This window comes from Sinocyclocheilus rhinocerous, unplaced genomic scaffold, assembly GCF_001515625.1.
Source record: "Sinocyclocheilus rhinocerous isolate Xijiao unplaced genomic scaffold, SAMN03320098_v1.1 scaffold1152, whole genome shotgun sequence".
Taxonomy (NCBI): Eukaryota; Metazoa; Chordata; class Actinopteri; order Cypriniformes; family Cyprinidae; genus Sinocyclocheilus; species Sinocyclocheilus rhinocerous.
The window spans coordinates 1,178,778-1,203,121 of NW_015625590.1; the positions used below are offsets into that span (position 1 = coordinate 1,178,778).

Here is a 24,344-nt window from a genome sequence, read left to right on the forward strand (position 1 = left end):
CTCACCGGTGAATGACACATGATGTAGCCCAGCGGTTCCCAATTCCAGTCCTCATTAGTTAACACATCCGATTAAGATAACCAGCTCGTTAGAAGTGAGCTACGTGCATGAACTGTGTTCCGATCGATATGATCCCTACACAGTGTTCATTGCTCCCTACTCCCTGAGCAGTGGAAATTGTTGAAGTTTACTTCACTTCGGAACATTCATTCATGGATTTGCGCTGTGCAGCGTCTTCACAAACAGATGAAACTTACTAGAGAAGTGTGAAGTGTGACATAATATACCTCTGTAAACACTAACGTTATTTAAATTTACGTCTCGCACACTTTAATGCCCTTTGTATGGAACTTATACGCTCGCTTCGAACTGGAATCTTGGCGGAATATCCGGTGATGTCCACTTCGCAGGGCACTTACGGTCGAATAGAACAAACGTCGCACGTGATAAGAGATACATATGAAATGTGCGGGGTGTGGGGGAGGGGTGCGAGGACTGGAATTGGGAACCGCTGATGTAGCCTATTGTAGTAATGTTGTCTCTGGTATTCTGGTCTGTGAATGTATATGCGTTCAGGGGGCGTGGCTTTGGACGGCGATTGCAGGGAGGGTGGGACGTTCGCTTTCAGTGCTATCAGGCTAAAGTTAGCATTTTCCAAGATCTCCTACTGCACCTTTAAAAGACAGCTGCCTATGTAGGCAGTGAGGTAGCTCACTAGATTTCGAAAAGAGCTAACGTTTAAGCTAGTTTTCTTTAGAATAAGATAATAGTAACATCAATGTAGCTAATTTCAGCCAATAAAGCCTAAAGGATTTTGTCATCTTAAAAATTCCAAAGAAAATATTTCACTAGCTGTTTCAAATCATAGCAAAAAGCACTCGTGTAGAGTTCCACTTGTGGGATTTACTGCTGAAAAAAAATCTTGAAAATCTGAGGAACTAATAAACATCCTTGCCACATCTGAGACACATAGTACAACATTCGTCAAACCCATCTGCATTTGGTTTTTGTTTTGTCTGCGGATGTGCATGTACAAAATAAACCCTTTGATGTTATTTATTCTGTTCTCCTTGATTCATTGTCAGTTAATCACACATCAGTCACTGTTCTGTGTCTCAAGCAGAAACGTCTAGACAACACGAAAAACACAGCAACAAAACATCTTTATTCGCAAATTAAGAAATGATAAGAATACCGTCTAAATTAGTTTTTTTTTTCTGAGCAAAAATCAAATAAACAAAACGCCCCTGATTATCTATTCAAACAGCTGTTTTTTTGTTTGTTTTTTTTTCAAAATCAATGTACGTGGAAAGGTTTATTCACCTTCAGATATACAAAAATCAATGCTAGATTTCCACCCTGTTATCCATTTCTTCTTGTACATGCACAACCTCTCCGGACCATAATCAAGTCACATCAATAACTATGCATGCCCTCATAAAGCTTTTATGAATCACAGTACTGTGCTCTGAATACCCTATTAACATGGTAGAAACAAGACTTTTTATATTTCAGACATGTTTATAATTGCAGTTCTTTCAATTCCAAGAAATGTACTTTTGCAAACAAGAGAAATAATTAAAACATTTTATTGTGAATTCATTGTTACTCCACCAGAGGTAAACAAATAAGCCTAAAAATTAATTAAGGCTTAAACAGCTTGAAGTTGTTGCTTTGTGCGAAATCGAAGAATTATTCTGCCTCTTAATATTCTTGTTTAAACCTGGCCAGCGGTGACCAGGAAAACAAAGCGCTGATGTAGCCTATTGTAGTAATGTTGTCTCTGGTATTCTGGTCTGTGAATGTATATGCGTTCAGGGGGCGTGGCTTTGGACGGCGATTGCAGGGAGGGTGGGACGTTCGCTTTCAGTGCTATCAGGCTAAAGTTAGCATTTTCCAAGATCTCCTACGGCACCTTTAAAGAAGTATTTGATTAAATAAAACTACATATTACTTTATTTGAACAAGTCAATAAGCTTTTAATATTATATTTATTTTAATCTCTTAAAATATTTTATCTTCATATTCATGTCAAGAATAATCTTTTTTATTATCGTTTTATAATCATTTTAAAAAGGTAAAGGAGTGAATGCTTAGATACTTCATATTGACAACAAATTATGCTTTTGGCAGTATAATGTAACAATATCATATATTATTTACTTACAAACTAATATAAACATCTTTATATTCCATATTCATCTGTGAAGAATTGTTTTCATTACACACAATATGACTAATTCATAAATATATATCAGAAAAGAAAAAATAAAATGAAAGAAAATAGTTGTCCTTGAAAACAAAATCTCATCAGTTTTAGTTACTTAAATAATAGCAGCAAAAGCATTGTTTGTTGTATATTTTAACACAGTATCATTAATTGTTATTGCACACCTGCAAAAAAAAGAAAGTGGCATTACATTCTGCTTTCGATGGACAGCCCTGGCAGAGCAGGTTTGGGAGGCTTCACAAGAAACATCAGGGTGTGATGATGTGGCCATTACACGGTGATGAATGAAGTGAGCTGAATCCAAAAGGGAACGTAATCCAATCAGAACAACTACTACTACTAGAATTCCCTTCATTACATTGTGACTGTCAGGGCTCAATGAAAGGCTCCGTTTTCAAGTGTAAGGGCATAAAAGCACATATTTGCCCTCTACTACAATTCCCAGAATATAAAACACACCGATGAGCTGCTCTTTGCTGAACAGTCTAGCTAATAAACACAAACCGGAGAGCTGTCACTTCTGAGTATCTAGGTCTGACCTTTATGTCGAGAAGATTATGATGTTGAATAATCTTCACCTGGAGACACCCATTATGACTCATTCATGTGCTAAAGAACAAACAAGGAGCAATTATCTGCTTCAGCGCTACTAGTCTCTCAAAACAAACACCAACTTCAGCAATCAACACATATGAGCGCCGACTCAACACGTCGCCTGTCAGTAAATACAAGCGATGGAGAAAGCGTAGGAGGACTTCCTGGCAAAGACAAACCGCCTTTTATAAACTCACAAAGATGAGCCACTCTCTGCCACTCGGTCCAGTCGAGGATTCGCACTCGCTGGCAGGGAGTCACGCACACAAAGCTACACAAGGTTTGACAGATGCAGATCTGTGGTTCAAAAAAAGCTCATCCAGTCATCGACACTGCGGCCGAGTCAGCAGAGGCAACACTCTTGTGTGTGTGTGTGTGTGTGATAACTACAGCTGAGCATGCAGGACTGCTTGATTGACTGTCTGCTGGGACAAGCTCATCCTCTACCCACCCCTCGGTTTTCCCTCAAGTTTCTCAGCTACAAGAGTGTCACAAGTATTTTCATGCCATCTTTCACAGTGTCACTGCAAATTGACACGGCTTCTCTTCGCAGCCTTGGAAGCATCTCTCTTCTGCTTTTTGTGTCTCTTAGGCAGGTTTTTTAAAAGCTTTCTCTACATATTTAGTGTTTTAAAACTTGTAACCCTAAGTTTTAAACTTGCAAGCAAATTATCTCGCAATTATATCTTGCAACATAACTGGGAAAAACAGAAACTCAACTAAAATACATTTTCATCACTCTAAAGCAAATTAAAATAAAATGAAAATGGCCAAAAATGTAGTTTAGGCCTACATTTGTTTTGGTTTAAATTTTTTACAACTTTTTTAAATAACAGACACTAGTTAGCGCATTAATTTTCAAAGCCCTAAACTTAAAACGCTGAAATATAAACTGAAGCTAGCTAACTAATCAAAACTAAAGTAAAACTAACAAAAACTAAGTTTGTTCTGTGAAATGTTGTGAAATCCAGTCATTTTAATTGGAATCCATGAGATCAGGAATTCTGTGTGACGGCGAAAGATTTCCCCGCGCAGATTTTGCAAGCTGATCACTCGAATTTGCCAAGTTGACCAACTGAAAGCTGCTTGATTTGAAAATGACTTCTGTGTGAGCTGTGCTTCAGACATCGCTACACTATAAAACAAAGAGACTAAGAGAATAACAAGAATACCTTAGCAATCCATATAGCAAGTCCCTGACAACTACCAGGAACCCTCTAGAATCGTAATGGTAATGAACTTTTACATGTTTGTATTACACTAAATGTTGTATTTAGTCTAAATATAGTTTTTGCTGTATCCCTAAATGAGGTGATCACCCAGAACATCCAAGAAACAACAGAGTACCATGCTAGAAACATGCTATAACCACAAATACCTTAGCAACCATACACCAAGTCCCTGGCAACCACTGAGAACACTCTAGCATTGTGGCGGCACCTTTTCTTCAGATAATCTAGTTATGTTGCTACAATTCGACAGCATATGGACTATAAACAGCCAATTCTCTCCCTTTTCTCCCTGAGATTTTCACATCCACTATGAAACAAAAGCAATATTTGTTTCACAGCTCTTTGTGAGGTAATAAAACATTACTACACTGCAAAAGGGCAACAGGCCTCTGCTGTTAATTTGCCACACGAACTGTGAGTATTTAGTAACTTATTTAGTAACAAGCTACACCTAGAACATGAACATTGTCAAAAAAAAAAGTGTAACACATCAACCAAAACATTTACTAGGAGTTAACAAGTCAGTAATGTCATGCTAAAAGTGTGTTACTTTTTTACTGCAGGCCGACAGAGTAAAATAGTATTCAGCTAAAAATGAAAACTTTGACTGAACCTCATGTCATTTCAAACCTGTATGGCTTGCTTTCTTCTGTTGTGGTTTCACAAAAGCTGTTTTAAAAAAAAAATTATATACTGGCTGCGCTTTTCAATATAATGAAAAAGCCTGATAGGTTTACTGGAGGAAAACACCAAACTTTAAGTCATACAGAAGATATAGAATAACATAAAGGTGAGTAAATAAATACCCGATTTTTCATGTTTGGGTGAACAATCCCTTTAAAAATCACACCCGTGAGACTTTTTAACCCAGGCTGGGTGTCTCAAAAGCAGACTTGTGGAGAGCTCCAGGCAGACCTCCACATGATATTTCGATAATCGCCTTGAGAACAGAGGGCTTTTGTCACGTGCCTAATTAGCCTCATGCAAATGACAGCCATGCTTGATTGCTTCACTGAAATGCAAATTACACATCCTCCAAGCTCGGTTCCCTTTCAGTCGGTCACTCTCGACGTCACGTCGGATGACCGACGAATTGGGATCTCGCTTAGAGGGACCAATCTACTTCGAGTGTAAACTAAACGAGCCAATGCACATTGGCATGCGATTATTGCATCCAGCTGCTGCTGATCACAGCGTGAGTATAAGTAGGCAGCAGATGCAACGCATAATCAGCTTTTGGCCTGTGACTTTCTTTATCTCCCCCGTGACTCTCTCTCTCTCTCCCACTAAATTAGTGTTGAACCAGTGTTGCCGGATCACTATGCCAACTAGCACAGCTTGACTGTGGGTAGAGGTGGAGAGGCACCTGTGGTCTGGAGCTCCCCTCCAGAATGACTAACTGACAGTTGAGTTACAGAAGGAAGTGAAGTGATTCTACTAAATGGTTCCCATGGTAATGAGCAGCAGAAAACAAGAGCACACCTGCACCTATAGGAAATGTGTACACACTTTGTCTAACACATCTCAAGACACTGAAATCATACAGAATGAATGCACAAATACATACACTTTAACATTCACAATGATAGCCTTGAGCATCTTTATATATGGCAAAAAAAAAAAATCGAAATTGTAAAATAAAACAGATTACTGGAAGTATGTATTATAAGAAAATACTATTGTAGCCTTTCTACTTTAAAATTTTACATTTAATTCAATGTTACTTGTCAATTCTTTGTAATTATTTGTGAAATTTACTTGCAATTAGGGCTGCACGATAAATTGAAATGGAATCGAGATTGCGATTCGACAGAAGCTGCGATTGTCATGCGTATCTTTCAGTGAAGCACGGTTCTGTGATCAGCAGTAAATCTCCATCCAAAGGCCAGAGGGCGCTCTCGCGCTGAAACTCCAAATACGCCTCGCAGAAGAAACCCAGAAAATGCCTATCGCTGCAGCTGAATAAACAGAAGATTCAACAAAATGCGCATGACAATCGCATTCGATTAATCGTGCAGCCCTACTTGCAATGTCTGCGTAAAAACGTTTCTAAATCAAATATTTCAGTGTATAGCTACAGTGAAGAATATCTCTTTTTTTTGCCTTTTGCCAATATAAAAGAGCAAATGTGCATATTTTTAACCTAAAACATTTTAAAACATGTAAGCATGGACTGCTGCAAATATCTTTGAGTGATGACAAATAGTTAAACCAGTTAGCTGAAAGTTTAAAGTCACTAATTTGTGGGAAAAAAAGTCAAATAAATTAAAATCAGAAGAATATTTCATATCACAAACATTTAGGCCTGGATCCAACCTTTACATATCAACACCTCTTCAGTATCCAGCACCCGTCTCATAAATGTTAAAGCCTAAAACATGGAAAGCCTATGATAAAGCCATTTACACTTGAAGGTCTTACAGGAAACAGACAGTTCTGCAGGTCAGTGAACTTTGAGGAAACAAATAACTGCTACAATATGTCTCTTTAAGATAATAACCATTTCTGACTATTCAAAAATGTCTCTCTAATTCCACAGTCCACAGAAACAGCAATCTTGTCATTATTACTGATTTAAAACATGGTATATGACTATCCACACACACACACACGCCCACCCACAAACATGCTGCACACACACACAAACACAGCTCACACTTAGCCTACACACTCGTAGATTTGTGAATTCGTACAAACACACATTGCACACACAGAAAGGGGGCTTAGCCATGTGTGAGACTGAACACGGCTTTCACAAAGTCCTCTCACATAATAGCAAGGTGTAATCATTGCCAGATGCAGATGGAGGGAGGCGTATTTCACAGCATTGCTGGGTGCTAATTGACCTGCTCGGAGACCTGGGGGGGGGGGTTGGGGTCTGCTAATTCTGCTGCTACAGTCTTTTCGGTAATTAAACTCAGCGCATCTTGCTTCTGTCAGCCCATTGGCCATTGTAGCCTTTTATCTTCCACATCCTGAACTTCCTGCCTCAGCAACAACCACAGAGAAATGGGTCTGGTTTAGCAGGTGAAATCACATTTTAAGCTTATAAAGAGTAATTTCAGACCAGCATGTGCACTGTATAATGTAACAGATAGGAATATAAAGACTTCAAAAGAATATAAGGAATAGCTGAATACAAAAACAGACACATGCCAAATGCACTTTAAAGGTGTATCACATTCACAAGCAGCCATGTGAGTTCAGTCACTGGCATTAACAATAAATCATCGATGTCTTTGTCCTTAAAACACACATGACTCATTCTGTAATCATGAATGCAATCTGTATCTTTGAGATGAGGCTTCTCACACCTTCAGCATGTGCGCCCAGAAAACACCCGCCGCATGATGCCCAGGCAAACACTTTCATATCATACCACACAAATGCTCACTGGCTCAACTTAATGTACTTCGGATGCTCAATTAAAAATAACATAAAATAAAATAAAATAACATAAAATAAAATAAACAATAGAATAAAATTAAAAATTAGTTAAAATAATAAAATCAAATAAATAACAATATGAAACAATAAACTAAAGATACAATAAAATTAAAAAGGAAAAATAAGATAAATAAAACTAAATAAAATAAAAAAGAGATAAAAAATAAAAATAAAACACAAAAAGATAAAATAAGAAAGATAAGATCAAAATGAAACAACATAATAAAATACAGCATTAAATAAAATATTTGTGTGAACTGCTCCTTTAATAACATAACAACCTGTCTCACCTACACCAGAACTACAAAACTCAGAACCACCTTAACTAACCGCTGTTACATAAATGAAGACATGGCGACAGCCTTGAGCGGAGTTGACACTGGTTAAAAGGCCCTCTTTCAGACATACCACAGAGAAATCCACATCCTCTTAAACTAGCAACCTCGTGACAACTGTATCAAAGACGAGAAATATGAAACAAGAAAGTCGCAGATGCATTAAAAAGCTTGACTTGTGTTCAGAACACAACTCGGCAGGTTGCTTCTCTTGACATTCTGAGTTTATTCAATAATAGATGCATGGTAGGGCAGCGAGTAGCTTGGTAGGTACTGACAGAAGCCTAGAGTAACTGTTCTTGCTATAAATAGCCTGCGTAGACAGCATCAGGGGGCACGCACCCGCAGTGTGAAAGATGTTGTGGTGAACACTACCTGAGGTTCAGATATTTTACTGATCATAGCATCACACTACCTGCTCAGCCAACACTGCCACTGGTTCCATCACATAATCGCAATTAATCGCATCCAAATTTATATACATAATATATGTGTGTGTACTGTATATATTTATATGTATATATACACACGTAAATATTTCTTAAATATGTGATCCTGGACCAGAAAACCAGTTATAAGGGTCAATTTTTTGAAATTGAGATTTATACATCATCTGAAAGCTGAATAAATACGTTTTCCATTGATGTTAGGTTTGATTGTTAGGATAGGACAATATTTGGCTGAGATACAACTATTTGAAAATCTGGAATCTGAGGGTGCAAAAAAATCAAAATATTGAGAAAATCACCTTTAAAGTTGTCCAAATGAAGTCCTTAGCAATGCATATTACTAATGATAATACATTTTTTATATATTTACGGTAGGAAATTTACAAAATATCTTCATGGAACATGATCTTTACTTAATATCCTAATGATTTCTGGCATAAAAGAAAAATCGATAATTTTGACCCATACAATGTATTTTGGGCTATTGCTACAAATATACCTGTACTACTTATGACTGGTTTTGTGGTCCAGGGTCACAAATATACATGTATGTTTGTGTATTTATATATATAAATGTTCACAGTACACACACATATATTATGTAAACAGAAACCTTTATTTTGGATTTGACAGCCCTAATATTTTTACTTTACCATTTAGGCTGCTAAAAATGAATACACCCTTTTTATGGTATAGCCAATGAATGAATGAATGAATGAATGAATGAATGAATGAGCATGAAAAAAAAAAGAATTACTAGACCAAAGGGGCTAGCAAATAAATATATAAATAAAATCTTTATCCATTGAACGCTGGTATTTTAGAAATGGGCACTCAACTACTCAGATCATGGAAACACAATAATAGCCTCTAAAAAACAATCCTCATGTGAGATCCTACAAAATGTTACAATTCAACTGTAAAATTTATCTAACCCATTTGTACAATTAAAATAAGCGCAGATGGAACTCTCTCCATCGGCCCAAGTACTCTGCTGATTTATCCTTTTAGTTCTCGAGCCGACCAAAATGTGCATCCCTAATGCATTTGTGTGTGTTTAACCGCGTCCTGCAGGACTGCGTTCCAGAAAAGTGAGCGCAGGCTCCAATGGAGGAGAGCCAGCACATCCCATCCCTGGGGATTCTGTTATGACACAAGAACACGAGAACACGTGTACCCACACATGCACTGTGGCAATAAAGTGCCTACTAATACAGCATACTGTACATAGAGAGCAAAATATAGGGAAGTATCCTCTCACATACATAGTTGAAGCACATTTGAGAAGTTGGAAACCCAGTTCATGGAGCTAAACCACCGACAGAGCTTTGAAACCAAGCTAAGTTTAACTGTAAGAAGTAAACACAAAAATAACAAAAACAACCCTCTGAAAGCACCATAAAACCACATAAACAAGAGGGGGTCTGTTCCAAAATCTAGTGAGTTGCCTACATAGGCATTCTAAAGGTCATGTAACCTTATAAGTGACCAATTTAGAATGCTCTACCCAGACAGCAACTCTGCACAACACACAAATACAGTTCTTCTCTTACAGAGCGCTTACAAATATTGAGTGAAATATTTCATTTCAATTACACTAAGGTATTTTTTTTAAAATATTTATTTCACCTTGTCCAACATTGTCCAAGCATTATGGATTTCCTTCTTTACAAAGGATACATACAATGTTGCCTTAAGGCTGGAATACACTACACAACTTGAACAAAACTGAACAGATTTTAAAATACAAGGCATAATACACTTGCTGATGTTGTAAAAGGTTAAAGTAAAGGGAAAGAAAAAAAACCTGATCATCCTACACCAAAACGACTAAGGATCACATACTATGAATTTCAAGTTGTAGTTGAGTCTGAGTCACAAGTTGAAACCTGAGTCACGCTTTGGCCAACACTGCCACTGGTTCCTTCACAGAAATAGATGCATTTTTGATTTAAATGTTAAGCTTTCTTTAAAAACAAATACAATTTAATACAAGTAATATATTAGTCTTTATTAGGTCTTTAAAGGGGACATCGGATGCCCATTTTCCACAAGTTGGTATGATTCATTAGGGTCTTCATGAAATGTCTGTATCATACTTTGGTTAAAATTCCTCTTGCATTACATTGCTAGGAGACCTATGACAAATCAAAACGATGCTGTTCAAAATATTAAACATGTCTGATCTCCTCCAACTGGATGGAATCATAGTCTGAAACTAAAAATGAAATCAGAATGTGTGCGCATCACACACAACACTATTTTCTGTGAAATCTGTCAACTCTGTTTTCCCAAAATCTGCAGACTGGCTCTGACTTTTGGCAACAAGTGTCGACTCGTCCAGACTGCAAATCGGGGCAAAAATCTGGGCAAAAGCTGTGTGTGTAGTGTATTCCAGCCTTTATAATTTGCACAAAACGAGGTATCTTGAGCAACAACAGCCTTCACATTGTGAGCATACCTATGATACCGTAAAATGATCCCTATGTAGGCAGCAAACAACAGACAAAAAGTACGTTCCTGCAACAGAAGGGAATATGTTTGTAACAAACAGTTACTGATTAACTGAAATGCTTTCATCGCAGGCAGGCGTCTGGTAAAATACAGCGTATATGAAACGGCAGTCAGATGAAGAAATAACAGCCATTATGACAAGGAGCATTGAGCACAATTCACACATCAGTCACTGAGAAAGTCGCCATTCAGCAAAAGATATAATTAGCTGGAATACACAGTGGCAGTGTTGTATGAAATGGTCTGCTGAGGACCAGCGAGATCCCCGGGCTCTGGAACATGTTTTTTTTTTTATTAACTTTGTGTGTGAATGGTACGTGTACATGTTGAGGAACACACATTTTTGCATGTCTAACGAAGCAGCTTCAAAATAGTTTCAAAAAAGCTTCAAAAAGGATGCATTGATGTTTTTGTTTCTTAATCCATTCAAATGAGAGCACAAAGGTTTTACTGTGCTGTGTAAAAGCAGAAGGATATGAGTCTTTGTTTAATCGGTTGAGTAAATAAATACGTTAAGCAGAACAAAGACTGAGGGGGAACATTATCACACAGAATATGCATGTTCCTCTGCACCTGTGTGTGCGTCTGAGTGTTTAAAAGTGTTTACAATCCCTTATTATGCTGCTTCTGTAGAAATCTTTCTCTTGGAAAATGTAATGAAAAACATGAGCACTAGTAGTCAACCACATTATGTAGAAAATTTTTTTTCAAGGTGACATATTGCACTTTTTTATCATATTATTTTCTGCAAAACAGCCCAAATCAAATAGTCACAAGCAAAAAAAAAAATTAGGAGTAAAATTTATGGAATTCTGCAGAATGGATATAAAAGTGGTATAATAAAAAAAAGCGGTATAATTGTTAAACGTACAAATGCACAAAAAGGCAAGAAACTTTCAAGATCTCTGTTTATGATGGCCATTTAAAATTTGCATGTTAACACTTTATTATAGTATTATTTAAACACTATTATAGTATTTAATACTATTTTGAATTAGCTCTTATTTTTAAATTTAATTTTAGTTTAAGTTTTAGTAATTGTGCTTTTGTATTTTTTATTTCTATTTTGCTATTTCTATTTAGCTTTAATTTTTAAAATTTAGAAGTTTTAGCAATTTTAGTATTTCAACTTACATTTTTATTTCAGTTAGTTGCCAAGGCAAGGCATTTCTAATTACATTTTTTTGTTTAAGTTGTTCTTCTACTATTTATATTTTATCTTTGAGATTTATTTCAATTAAGGGAAACGAGTTATAGTCATAGTTGTAGTTTTTGTTAACTATAAAAACACTGGATTATAATTTATACATGAATTTATTCCACCCTCTCTGAACCTTAAAATTTATAACCATTTGCATTTCTATATAAAAATGACACTTACTATGATTGGCTAAACTCACTTACCAACCATTTGTTACTATATACATGACTTCTATGTCACATCAATGAAGATTACATATTCAACCAGTTTTGAAGCTTAGTTTTGGGTACTTAATGCTATTTTTGCATAAATGTTACATTAAACTCTTATTTCAAAAGTGCAAGGAAAATCCTGTTTCCCACGATATGCTGCCTTTAATTCTGGTGCCAAAATGGAGAAATGCAAGCATGCACTATGACTGAATGTGTGTTACATCTCTCATAGCCATAAAAATCAATCACTGTAGAGAGCTTAAAATGTAAAATGTATGTTTCTTGGCATGTTCACCCTTTCTTTAGTGGATTTACTTGCACATAGCATTATTTACTGACGTTATATGTCTTTTAGATGATTCCAAACATCCAGACCACAACCAGCGGTCACGCTGCATTGTCTCTAAAAATACAAAAACGCAGGATAAATCTCCTGGCTAATTAACACAAAAGCCTGATTTTGAAGAGCTAAAATTCCAGCTAATTTAAGAGGAAGACTGTCCAGCTCATATCATAGAAAGCCTCTTGGTATTTGATGGGAAAAACACTGTGTATCGGGTGACCGGCAAGAGCGGTAAATGGGAAAATGTGTAATTCCTCTGATTAGATTATATACCAAATTAAGAAGCTGTGGATGCCTTTAGCATCCTGCAGACCACTTCCAGGAAATATCAGAGGAAAGAAAATGCCTGAAAAATAACATGTCAGCTTTTTCTGAAATCCATCTGAAATGTCATCCCCATATTCCACTACTAGAACAAAACCATTAGGCGATGGAAAGAAAAATGAGGAGGAGAAAAAAAATAACCCCTTAACCCGCATTAAACAGAGAGCAAGCCAGACCTGTTTTGCCTATATTGTAGATGACATACTAGTTCCCATAAGTACACTGGATCATTCCTTGCCATCAAAAACACTCAAGCACAGCATGAGGCAAGCCATCACCTCTCTAAACATAATGTTCATCTTAATCCCACTTTAGCGACCACAAAATGCACAAAGAAGCATTTGCACAGCAATTTAAGACTTTAAAGGGGTCATATGATGTTGCTAAAAAGAACATTATTTTGTGTATTTGGTGTAATGAAATGTGTTTATGCGGTTTAAAGTTAAAAAAACACATTATTTTCAACATACTGTACATTATTGTTTGTCCTATATGCCCCGCCTTTCTGAAACGTCGATTTTTACAAAGCTCATCGGCCTGAAAAAGCGAGGTGTGCTGTGATTGGCCACCTATGGCGGCAGCAACAATACTACAGCGAGAATAAAAGTTACGTCTTCTTTCTTTGCGTGAACATTTGGGTGGCGTTATGCAAATCTTCCCACATCGTGACGTAGACATGTGGGGGTGTGTTAGAACGAGCCGTTTTAGGTAGGCGTGGTTGACTCTTAACTTTTATAAAGAATATCTCTTTGGATTTGAGACTTTAGTCTTTGCAACTTTACAGATCTTCTTTATGCACCAAGAGCTTGTAACACTCCAAAGAGAAAGGAAAAACTGAAATCGCATCATATGACCCCTTTAAAACAAGACCTCAGATGCCCTTTCTATGGCGGAGCTCTGAAATCTACATGCTATTGTTTCATACTGCTACTTTTTTACATTTTCAAATTGTTTTCAAGCTCCAAGCTTTCAAGGTCTAAAAACCACAATGAAAATCTGTGATTTAAAATGTCATTTAAACCTGTAAATAAACAAAAAGCTTGAGGATTCTGAAGAATGTAAAACAAAGAAATATGTGTGATTAACTGTATGATTAACTGAAATAAAACCAAAATGGCTTGGTGTGATTATAAAATTGCAAAGTCTGCAATTTAATTAAATGAATATAAACAATGCGTGTTTCAGAGTGAATCGTGACACTGTGATCTTTTATACACAAGCCGCTCATGATCCAGTGTTTTAGTATCTCAGTATCTTTTCAGTATAATAATAATTATTATTATTATGTACAGACATATTCATATAATCACAACATCTTTAGTCAAATCGTTTAGACCTACAAAAACAGCTAACCTGGAACTTTAAAAATAAATTATATATAAAATATTTATTTTGAAATCAAATGTGCAAATTTGTGATAGTCAGATGTCAGACGTTAGATGTTCTTGAAGATGCTCTTTAGATCATTCGCAAATCATGCTGGAGAACATGATCATCAGGTTTTACACATTGCGGATTTCAGAACATCATACATGTTATCGGTCAGAAATAATTATCACATTATATTTTTGGAATCCAAAATTTTTGGGATCAAAATCACTTAATTTTGACAGCACCTGGTAGTTTAGCTTACAGTTTAGGATACATTTCCTCAAAGTAGTCGATGTGTGGAGGCTGCAGAATATCCAGAGCTGACAGCACCTGTGGAGAAACAAAGACAGAGCCAGAGGTCAGCTTTGATGCCAGAGAATGTAGGCACCGACACCAGCCTTCATATGACATTCGTTTCCCAGGCACCAGCAGCCCAGGGACAACGAGAGCTAGCCAGGGTCCCGCTAATGGCACCATGGGGACGGCACGTAGATAGAGCGAGAGTTAGGTAACACTAACTGATTAAAAAAAAAAACAGTAGGGGATGGTGGGAAGCTCACATTGTCGTGCTTGAAGAAACAAAGCATCTTCAGCTCGCGGAAAACCCTCTTGCAGGACACGAGGTTTTGGAAGACATTGGGCATCTTTTTGAGGGCCACGCGTTTGCCGTCTCTGGGATCTGTCACTGACCTGAGGAGAAAAGATGAGAAATAAGCGATTAGGCAGGGTGATACACCAAGAAATATACAAAAAATAGACATTAGTGTTCAAAAGTTTGACAGTTTTTAAAGAAAGTCTCGTGCTCAATAAGGCTGCATTTATTTAATTAAAAATACAGTAAAAACAGTAATATTGTGAAATTTTATTACAATTTAAAATAACTGTTTTCTATTTTAATATATTTTAAAATGTAATTTATCCCCGTGATAGGAAAGCTGAATTTTTAGCAGCTATTACTCCAGTTTTGAGTGTCACATGATCCTTCAGAAAACATTTCTTCTTATTATTAATGTTTAAAACGGCTGTGCTTTGTAATATTTTTGTGGAAAACATGACAATTTTTTTGGGGATTCTATGATATGAAAGTTCAAAAGTACAACATTTATTTGAAATAAAAAGCTTTTTTAACATTATGAATGTCTATACTGTCACTTTTGATCGATTTAATGCATCCTTGCACAATATATTATCAATTTCTTTAATGTAAAATTTAAAATAAACTTTCTGACCCCAAACTTTTGAACAGTAGTGTGCATACGGTTGTGTTTTTCAATTGATCTACATACATTTTTGATGACACAAATTAATCACTGAATGACCGTTATGAATTAGTTCACTAAAACAGACAGTTTGAAGTGATTCATAATAATTAAAAGACTGAATCTAACTCTAAAACTAATACTTGCAAGTCACGATCGAAGGAGGGATCTTGAAATTAGTCACATGACGTGGAAACTTAAAGATTCAAATAAAAAGTGCATTAAAATAACTGATATTCAGTTACTGTTGTGTCATTTTATTTTTTGTCAGCAAAAACTTTTCAAATAAATTGTGAGTATTTGATATATCGGCCAGAACTAATCTGCAATTTAATCATATATTCTGATGAATTTTGACAAAAATAAGAAGAGACGAGCAAGCAAGAGATAATTTGTTGAAAAAAAAGGCAAGCGCTGAAGGGCCCTCAGTAATGGCTTTGAATGTTGCCGGTTTGTGAACATCTTTTTTCGTCACTGTGCTATGAGCAGCTCGATGTGACCTTACTGAGAGATGCCAATTGGTATAAGTGCCTCTCCTTCTTCCCTGAACAGTAACACATTTTCAACAGCAATGTTAAACACATTACACAAATGCAGCTATCATTTCCCCAGCATTCCGTGTCATTTCAACTTGTCGCTCGCTGTCCAATGCTATATCTGTTTGCCTGTTCATTTTTATGCATTGACTGTACTGTATAGGAAAAGACATTTTCTCTCTTGAATTGATAATGTCCATGATTATGAAATACAGCTTGTGTGTATTTTTGCAAACTATAAAGTGCACAATAAGCCTCAAACCAATTCACAGACGTGTCATATCAAATGTATGCATAAGATTTCCACAACACAGAATGCTTTAGCTGTTTTTGTCGCATAATAATAGTCTCAAATGTGACTAGTAAACCTCAGAGGTGTGATCAATGTGCACAAGTAAGTGTGTCCCTGTACACCTCACCTAAAACACAATGGAACATTCAGACTGAAAAACAATTCATGCTCACGCAAACACACACACACACACAAAATAGCGTCAACTTTTTAGGTTTTACAGTGCAAAACACGCTAATTAAAGCATGACTGAAAAATACTAATATCCACTACTGTTTAACGTTTACAAATGTTTAGCGTTGGTAAGATTTTTTAATGTTTAAAAAAAAGTATTTTATAATCACCAAGGCTGCATTTAGGCTATTTGATCAAAAAAAGCAACATTGTGAAATATTGTTACAATTTTAAACTAATATTTTAATATTAACTAGATATGTACATTTTCTAAAGAGAAAATATGAGTGGTGCTTGCCATGGCAAAACTCGGCACTGTGCAGTTACTAGGGTCTTTTTTTATCATGTTTTAACAATTAGATGGGAATTTTAGCATGTTTTAACACTTAGCTAATCGCTATTAGCATGTAGCTATTCACTGCTAGAATGAGTAGCATGATGGAAGTCCTGTTTGCTAGCATGAGTCAAAAGAGCAAACCCCCCATGTTTCTATGACACTTCTATCCAAAGAAATCCCTTTTGATCTGTTTGAATGGAAGTCTATTGGGTGGTTGCTAGGGTGTGGCTATGAAGATTAAAGGTCATTACTTATTGGTTACTTGAAAAGATAAGTCAAATGAGTGTGAGAGAGAGTTAGACAGAGAGAGAGAGAGAAGGGTGTGTGTGTGTGTGTGTGTGTGTGTGTGTGTGGGAGAGAATTGGGAAATATCTGGCTGCAATAGTTGAGTGATGAATTATGGCGCAGCTGTTACAAAGTTAGCTTTATAACATCTATGCTAGCTTGACTGTAAAGCACTTGAATAGAGGCAGTTTATAAGGACTGTAAATGATTAGTTTCAAGCTTTGAATATGTGTTTTTGAGTCATGTGTGTGGGAGAGAAAGTGACAGCTGAGATTCAAATTCATAAACATTCTGCCATTGTAAGTCTATGGGACATTTTTGCCTTCTTTTTCGTCTGCTGTGTGAATATCGTAGGTCCGATTACTTAGAATAGACAAAGCACACCTCTCCTCAATGAGCCGGTCGATTTGACACCTCATTCATGGGTCTACGACAAACCGTGCGGGACGAGTTACATGCGAAGTTTTGTCCAGAAGAAAAATAATAAGTATGCAAGAGAACAATAGTGATGCTTTGCCTTATAGGCAAGCACCACTAATAATATAATATTTTAAAATAATAATATATTTTAAATTGTTATTTATTCCTATGAAGCCATTACTTTAGTCTTCAGTGTGTCACATGTTCCTTCAGAAATCATTCTAATATGCTGATTTGCTGCTCAAGAACATTCGTATTATTCTTATTGTCAATACTGAAAATACTGGGCTATTTAATATTTTTGTGGAAACCATACTTTATTTCTCAGAATTGTTTGAGAAATAGGAAGATCAAAAGAACAGCATTTATTTGAAATAGAAATCTCTTGTAACATTAGAAATGTCTGCAGAATACAGTATTCAATTCTTAAAAAAAAGCTTTTGAACAGTAATGTACATATAATCAACAATATGTTATATCACACAGAGTGCTTGATATGTTTACTGGAGCACTGTATGTGGTGGAAAAGTAAGACAAAGTGGAACAGAGTGGTGACAGATATATATTAGAGATTAAAAAATAAATAAGGTGTTTATTTAGGGTATGAGGAAACATTGATCGGGAAAATGAAAGATTAACTGAGAAAAAGGTCTCTTGGGTCGGCACCATGACACACAAACACTCTCGCACACACACACACACACACACACACACACACACACACACACACATGCCTGGTCACGGCATGTGATTCACAAGCTGGATTAGACAACAGCACGAGGGAGAGGGGGAGGAGAGAGAGAAAGAGAGAGATATTTCTTTGATAAAAAGGCAAACACTACAGCACTGCCATCTCTCCTCAGTATCAAAACAAATGCTACAGCAGGAAATGGAGACAAGTTTCTTGGAAAACAGAGCAATAAAGAAAGACTGTCTTGTATAGATATACGCACTGAATGAAAATGTGACAGACAACGCAATTGATTTGCACAGGAAGTTATCCAGGGATAACAAGAATGGAGTTTGTGTGCACATTCCAATCAGTCCGTCACCGCAACAGTGACTCAACCAATGGTGTAGCTTTAGGGGCGGGACTATCTATGTGTTTGAAACCTGTTTGAAAACAATCAGTTTTGCAATTCAGTTTGGTGATGCTAGTGGCAACACTTCAGATTTATTGTTTCACATATAAAAATATGGTGCTAGAATTTAATATTAATCATATCTGTGATGTAAATCATTGGGTTAAAAAATTCTTAGTCCTGTTATCTTTCATCTCTTTCTTAGCTTAGTTTCACAGACGTGCACGAGAGGGAATCATCTAATTTAACTCATTAAAGTTTTGTCAGCAGCCTTGCCTCAAAATCCCTCCTTCCACCATTTCCAGGTGCCAGAAAAATAATGACAACACGTGGCCATGTGAGCCCGACTGACGCCTGGACCCGAGCTCCCCGAGCACACTTCAGGACTCACACACAGAAGCTACTTCCTGGAGATAGCGGAGCGAAACGTCTACAGTAGAAAGATATGCCTCACTCTCACTCTCTATCGCTCCATCTATTTCTCACTCTCTTTCCCCTCCGCTTTTAATCACTGGCTATTCAAAGATGAAAAGCCTTTCTGAAAGGGAAAAAGATTATCTGAGTACTTCAAACATGGCTTTTCTCTCTCTAAGAGCACATGAACATGCCTTCAGAAACAAAAATGGCTCTTTTTAACATCTTGCTTGACGTTCTGAAAAGTAATGTAGAGGTTGATTTAAAGGCTAGCTGACTACAAGTGGACAAACCCTTTGGGTCTAAAGAGCGGTTAGATCCATCTGAAACTACAAAATGGCTCTCTCTCACACAAAATAATTCTTGAGTCTATTTTTTTTTTGGCTGTGTTGCACTTTTAAAGCAGCATATCAAGTTCAAAATAATTCAATGTTTAAATCATTTTTCGAGATTGTTGTGTTCTGTTCCATTTTGCTGTGCTCCGTCTAGATGTTTCTGAATGCACAAATTAGCCATGCAATGCAGTTAGCGTGCACATAACATGTCTTTCAGTCAGTAAGTTAAGCCTATGGGCAAACCTTATGTAATGTAATTAATTTTCATGAACAAAGGCTTTGCTTTGTTTTCACCTTTGCATAAATTATGGCATACAGCAAAAAAAAAAAAGTGAGGTAGTTTAAGAGCTCCTCACATAAGATATATCGTTATTCCTTTATCAAAATGTTTACTAACAATATTAAAAACCATTACATTTATATAACATTTAAAGAACATTATTAAAAGAAAAACACTAAAATACTTCAAATGTAAGGGTTTGAAAGTGGTATATTTACATATACATTACATATACATTTAATACACTATATATATGTATATATATATATATGAATATATCATGAATGATCTCTTAATGATTAATGAAAGTTAATAAGTTTGGTTTGGGGTCAGTAATATTAATACATTTGTAATGATATCAAATATTTCTATTTTAAATAAATTATTAAGTTATTCACTTCTATTCATCAAAGAATCCAGAAAAAAAATTATGCAGTTTCCACAAAAATATTAAAAAGCACAACTGTTTCAACATTAATAATAACAACAACAACAAATTCAGCTTTGCATCAGAAGAATAAATAACATTTGAAATATATTAAAACATTTATTTTAAACTGTAATAATATTTCACAATATTACTGTTTTACTGCGATCAGATAAATGTACACTGTAAAGAATTGCTGTAATTTTTACAGTAAATATTTACAATAGACCACTGTATTTTGAAATTTACAGCATTACTGTATTTTGCTTTGAATTGTGGGAACATGCTAAATAATTGCTGTAAATTTTACAGTAGTATCTAAAAATGTGTTTGCATTTTCCTATATATTCTGGGAACATGATTATGCAGTAAATGCTACAGGAGATCATGTAAACATATATTCTTTTTTTTTTTATAGAAGAAAACTGTTGCACAAGTTTTGAAATCCAGTTTTGGTACTCAGTCAACTGTAATAAATACAGCCTTTTTAACGAATTATTTACACCATGTTGACTCTGACATATGATTATATAATGTACGCATCTATTAGTTTAAAACTGTTTGCTTTAAAAACACACATGATTAGGCAACTACATCGGCGTAGCGCGTGCGTGTGATGTCATTTCGTCATCAGCAGCGGACATCTTGGGACTTCTCGCGACATTTGGCACTCTTCAATTTTCGCGCTCAACTCCTGCACGCTACGATATAGAAGTTGGCAACACTGCGGTTACTAGAGAAGAGGACATCAAAAGAGTGAGAGTGAGAGTGAGGCGAGGCGAGGCGAGGTGAGGTGAGGTGAGTGTATCTACTAATTCATGCCTCAGTTAAAACGTGAAATCCTGGTACATCCAATAATTCTTTTACCAGTCATTAATATCTTTCATTGTGTAACTGTTATTTTTATTTTGTGACGTTTCAAAAGGGATAAATATCTGTTCAATTCTATGCTACGGAATTTGCTTTTTGAGTCCAAAGTTACGATTAACTTTAACGTTAGCTGGGTAACTAACTTTTTTTTTTTTTTCATCTTGAAAGTGTGACTTGTCTGCCATATTACGTTACTATTACATTTTCGATAGCTGTTCAGTATAAAATAAGTTTGGATTGTTGGTAGTAGTCACGTAAACTTTAAAACATTGCAATTACATTAATAAAATTTAAATTGTGTAGGTTTTATGTAACTCAGTAACGTTAGTGGTTCACTCGACTGCCAAGCCATTAACTAATTAGCACGTGTTTGTTCAATGGAGTTGCTGTAAGGATTTGTTTTTTAAGTTTTAGCTTTGTTAATATCACTTATAAGGGTGCATGTAGTCATATTAGTACTTTAGTTGTTCATTAGAAAGTACATTGGAAATTGCTGTGCACATGCTTTACTGCTACTTTATGTTACTGAACATGTGGCTTGTCTGTGATTGTGTTACACCACTGTTTTCCATCTTTTTAAGGTATGTCCAAACAGTGAGGTGCATGCTGTTCTGTCAAAGTATCAAGAGGGAAATTCTCTGGTCCTGTGCATCCTGCAACTCTTAATGGCCCATTTTAAAGAGAGAACAGAATCCCTTCTAATTGAAGCTGATGTAAGTAATATCATTTTGATTTTTAATGTCTTAAGTTTAACTGGTAATGCAAAATATTTTTATTTATTTTTTAGGTAGCAGCAACTGCAGCCGACATGGAAAGAAATGGATTACCGGATTCACCCGCACTGATCTTTCAAGGTAATGTGTCTTACTTTCTGTCTCTATTATACACACTGTTCTTTGCTTTCTATTTCTATTATATTTATATTTTTGCCACCTCTGTTCATGTATTCTACTTCACAGTTCTATTCTCACTCCTATATTCCTTCCATTTGTTATTGTCTCTGAACCACTCTCTCTCATTAGTAACCATGGTCTTCATTATCTTTTAGTTTATAGTATCATAGTATCAGTGTCTTTATTAGTTAACATGAACTACCCATAAACCAATCTTTTACAACACTTATTAATGTATGTCCTGTATTTCTTTTACAGGTGAATCCATGACCCCAAGCAAGTGGATGTTGTCAGTCGAAAGGGAAGTTGTCTTTGGCCCATGTTCAGAGGCATTTGTTGAGGGCCTGGCAGCATTGTTTGCGACCTATTACAACTTAAACCTTGCTTATCAGGATGAAGCTGCATGCACCCTCGAATTTATTCAGAGGTATGTCAGAGCATAAACTCTTACTGAATATTTATTGTAGACATCCAAATTTCCATTACTTTTTTTAGGTTTACAGGTTTGGATGGCTTATCAGGATTAGATGTTTTTTGGAAAAGTTTTCAAACAGCAAAAAAATGCTGACTGCACACTGAATTGAGTACATACAACCAAAGTCCAGCAAAAATATTTTATAAAAAAATCTATTACAAAATATGCAAACAAATATAAAACTATACAAACAATGCAGAACCATAAAAAAAATAAAATTATTAGAAAAAATAATAACGAAAATAACAGGAAAAAAGCATATAAATAACAAAAATAAAAAGTCAATATAAGATAAAAGAAATAATAATTATATAATTTAATAAAACAAATTATTTGTCTCACCTTTTGAGATGTCGCAGCCATCAAAATCAATTTCTTTTCAAAATACAATTAACTTGGTCAGTGAAACTATTGGAAATATTTTCTTTGGCCCCAACTCTTCAATAAATGAAATAATAAGGAAAATGTGATTTAAAATGACACTTAAATTAATTATAATCTGAGTATATGCAGTTTGTTTGTTGTTTTTTTTTAAATCTGATGTTGTGTTTTTTTTCACAGAGGAATTGTGGGCATTAACCCGGAAACTGGATCAAAAGTTGCTGGAAAGAGAGACAAGAAAATGAAAGTAATGAACCCACATGTATGCACACTGCTGCGGAAGCTAATGGACTTTGAATGGCTTGCCATTTAAAAAAAAAAAAGTGTTCCAATGGAACAGTTAATGTACATGCAATGTCTTGCCCCTTCATGGATTTGGCAATTTAAAGGTAGGCACAGTTCAGACCCTTTCTTTTGTGTTTATTTAAACTTTGAGTTTATGAATGAAGTTCAGTCACACTGTAGGGATGTTGTTGTTTTTTTCCCCAAGGCTAAAGCCTTTGGTTTAATGTGCAATCTCCATTTTTGTGTCTCCAAATATGTTTTGGAAAATGGTGTACATGTTAAATGAACATTATTGTACAATAAATTGTTAAATTTATGAAAACCTGTTATTTTGAAAGTTTTATTGTTCACATTACACATTAAATTGACAAAAAAGACTACTGAAAATTACAGGAAAAAGGTTTACACACTATCACAGCAGTGAAAAATCTCAACTAGTTAATTTAGTGAACTGAATTTCACAACAAATGCCCTAATTTAATGTAAAATGTATGTATAGCAGTACAAGTTCACAGTTGCTCTTGTAATTTCACTCACATTTGTAAACATTGCTACTGTAATCTTACAGGGATAGCTGTAAAAAAACAACATAATTTTACAGCATATATATACAGCAGTGTGCTGTATTTTTACAGTACAATTGTAATTATTGATTTACAGTACTCTTGTAAATTTACAGTCTTACTGGCAACCAAAATTGCCAGTAAGTTACTGTAAATTTTACAGTAAATTTTTTACAGTGTAGCCTTGGTGAGCATAAGAGACTTCTGTCAAAAACAGTAAAAAATATTATTAAACCCAAACTTTTGAACAGTACTGTATATAAAAATTTGTCTAGACAGTTTGATATCCCAACTCTTTTAAATAACCTTAAATGCTCTGTCATTGACCTTCTCATCAAAATCAACCACAGTTTATATCAACTCAAGGTCTTGACCTTGTTACAGCCCTAATGCTTGAACCATTCGCTGTACAATGTACTTTTGAACAAACCTGACTAAATACAAACTTGTCTACATAACAGAATAAAGGTAGAAGCCATCATTCAACACATCCATTAACAAACATAATAACATGCCATCTCATTGTACTGTGTAATTATACAATTATGCTGTTTACGTGGAGATAAGAACTTGCAAAGCTGGTCTAGGGAACGCAGAAGAACAGCTCAAACTCAAGGTGAAATCTGCAAGCGAAAATCCATAAGACCAAAGAAAAGCAGATCATCTCATGAATACTACAAGAGCCAAATCCACTTTGCATAGCCGAGTCTCACTCCATGAAGGTTTGTTCTAGTCTCAAAGGCTATTGATTCTGCTTGGCTAACACATGCAGATCCGTATCACA

General features: G+C 35.6%; 1 protein-coding gene across 1 annotated transcript in view; it reads right to left on the minus strand.

Moving 5' to 3' along the window:
• The window catches only part of nlk2 (nemo-like kinase, type 2), an 82,260-nt gene that overhangs the window by 24,841 nt on the left and 33,075 nt on the right, over positions 1-24,344 (minus strand). Inside the window, exons 2-3 of the mRNA XM_016573557.1 lie at positions 14,813-14,942; positions 14,527-14,582 (exon numbers count right to left, since the gene is read on the minus strand). Coding sequence (XP_016429043.1) covers positions 14,527-14,582; positions 14,813-14,942 — 186 coding nt within the window. The remainder of the gene's footprint in view (positions 1-14,526; positions 14,583-14,812; positions 14,943-24,344) is intronic.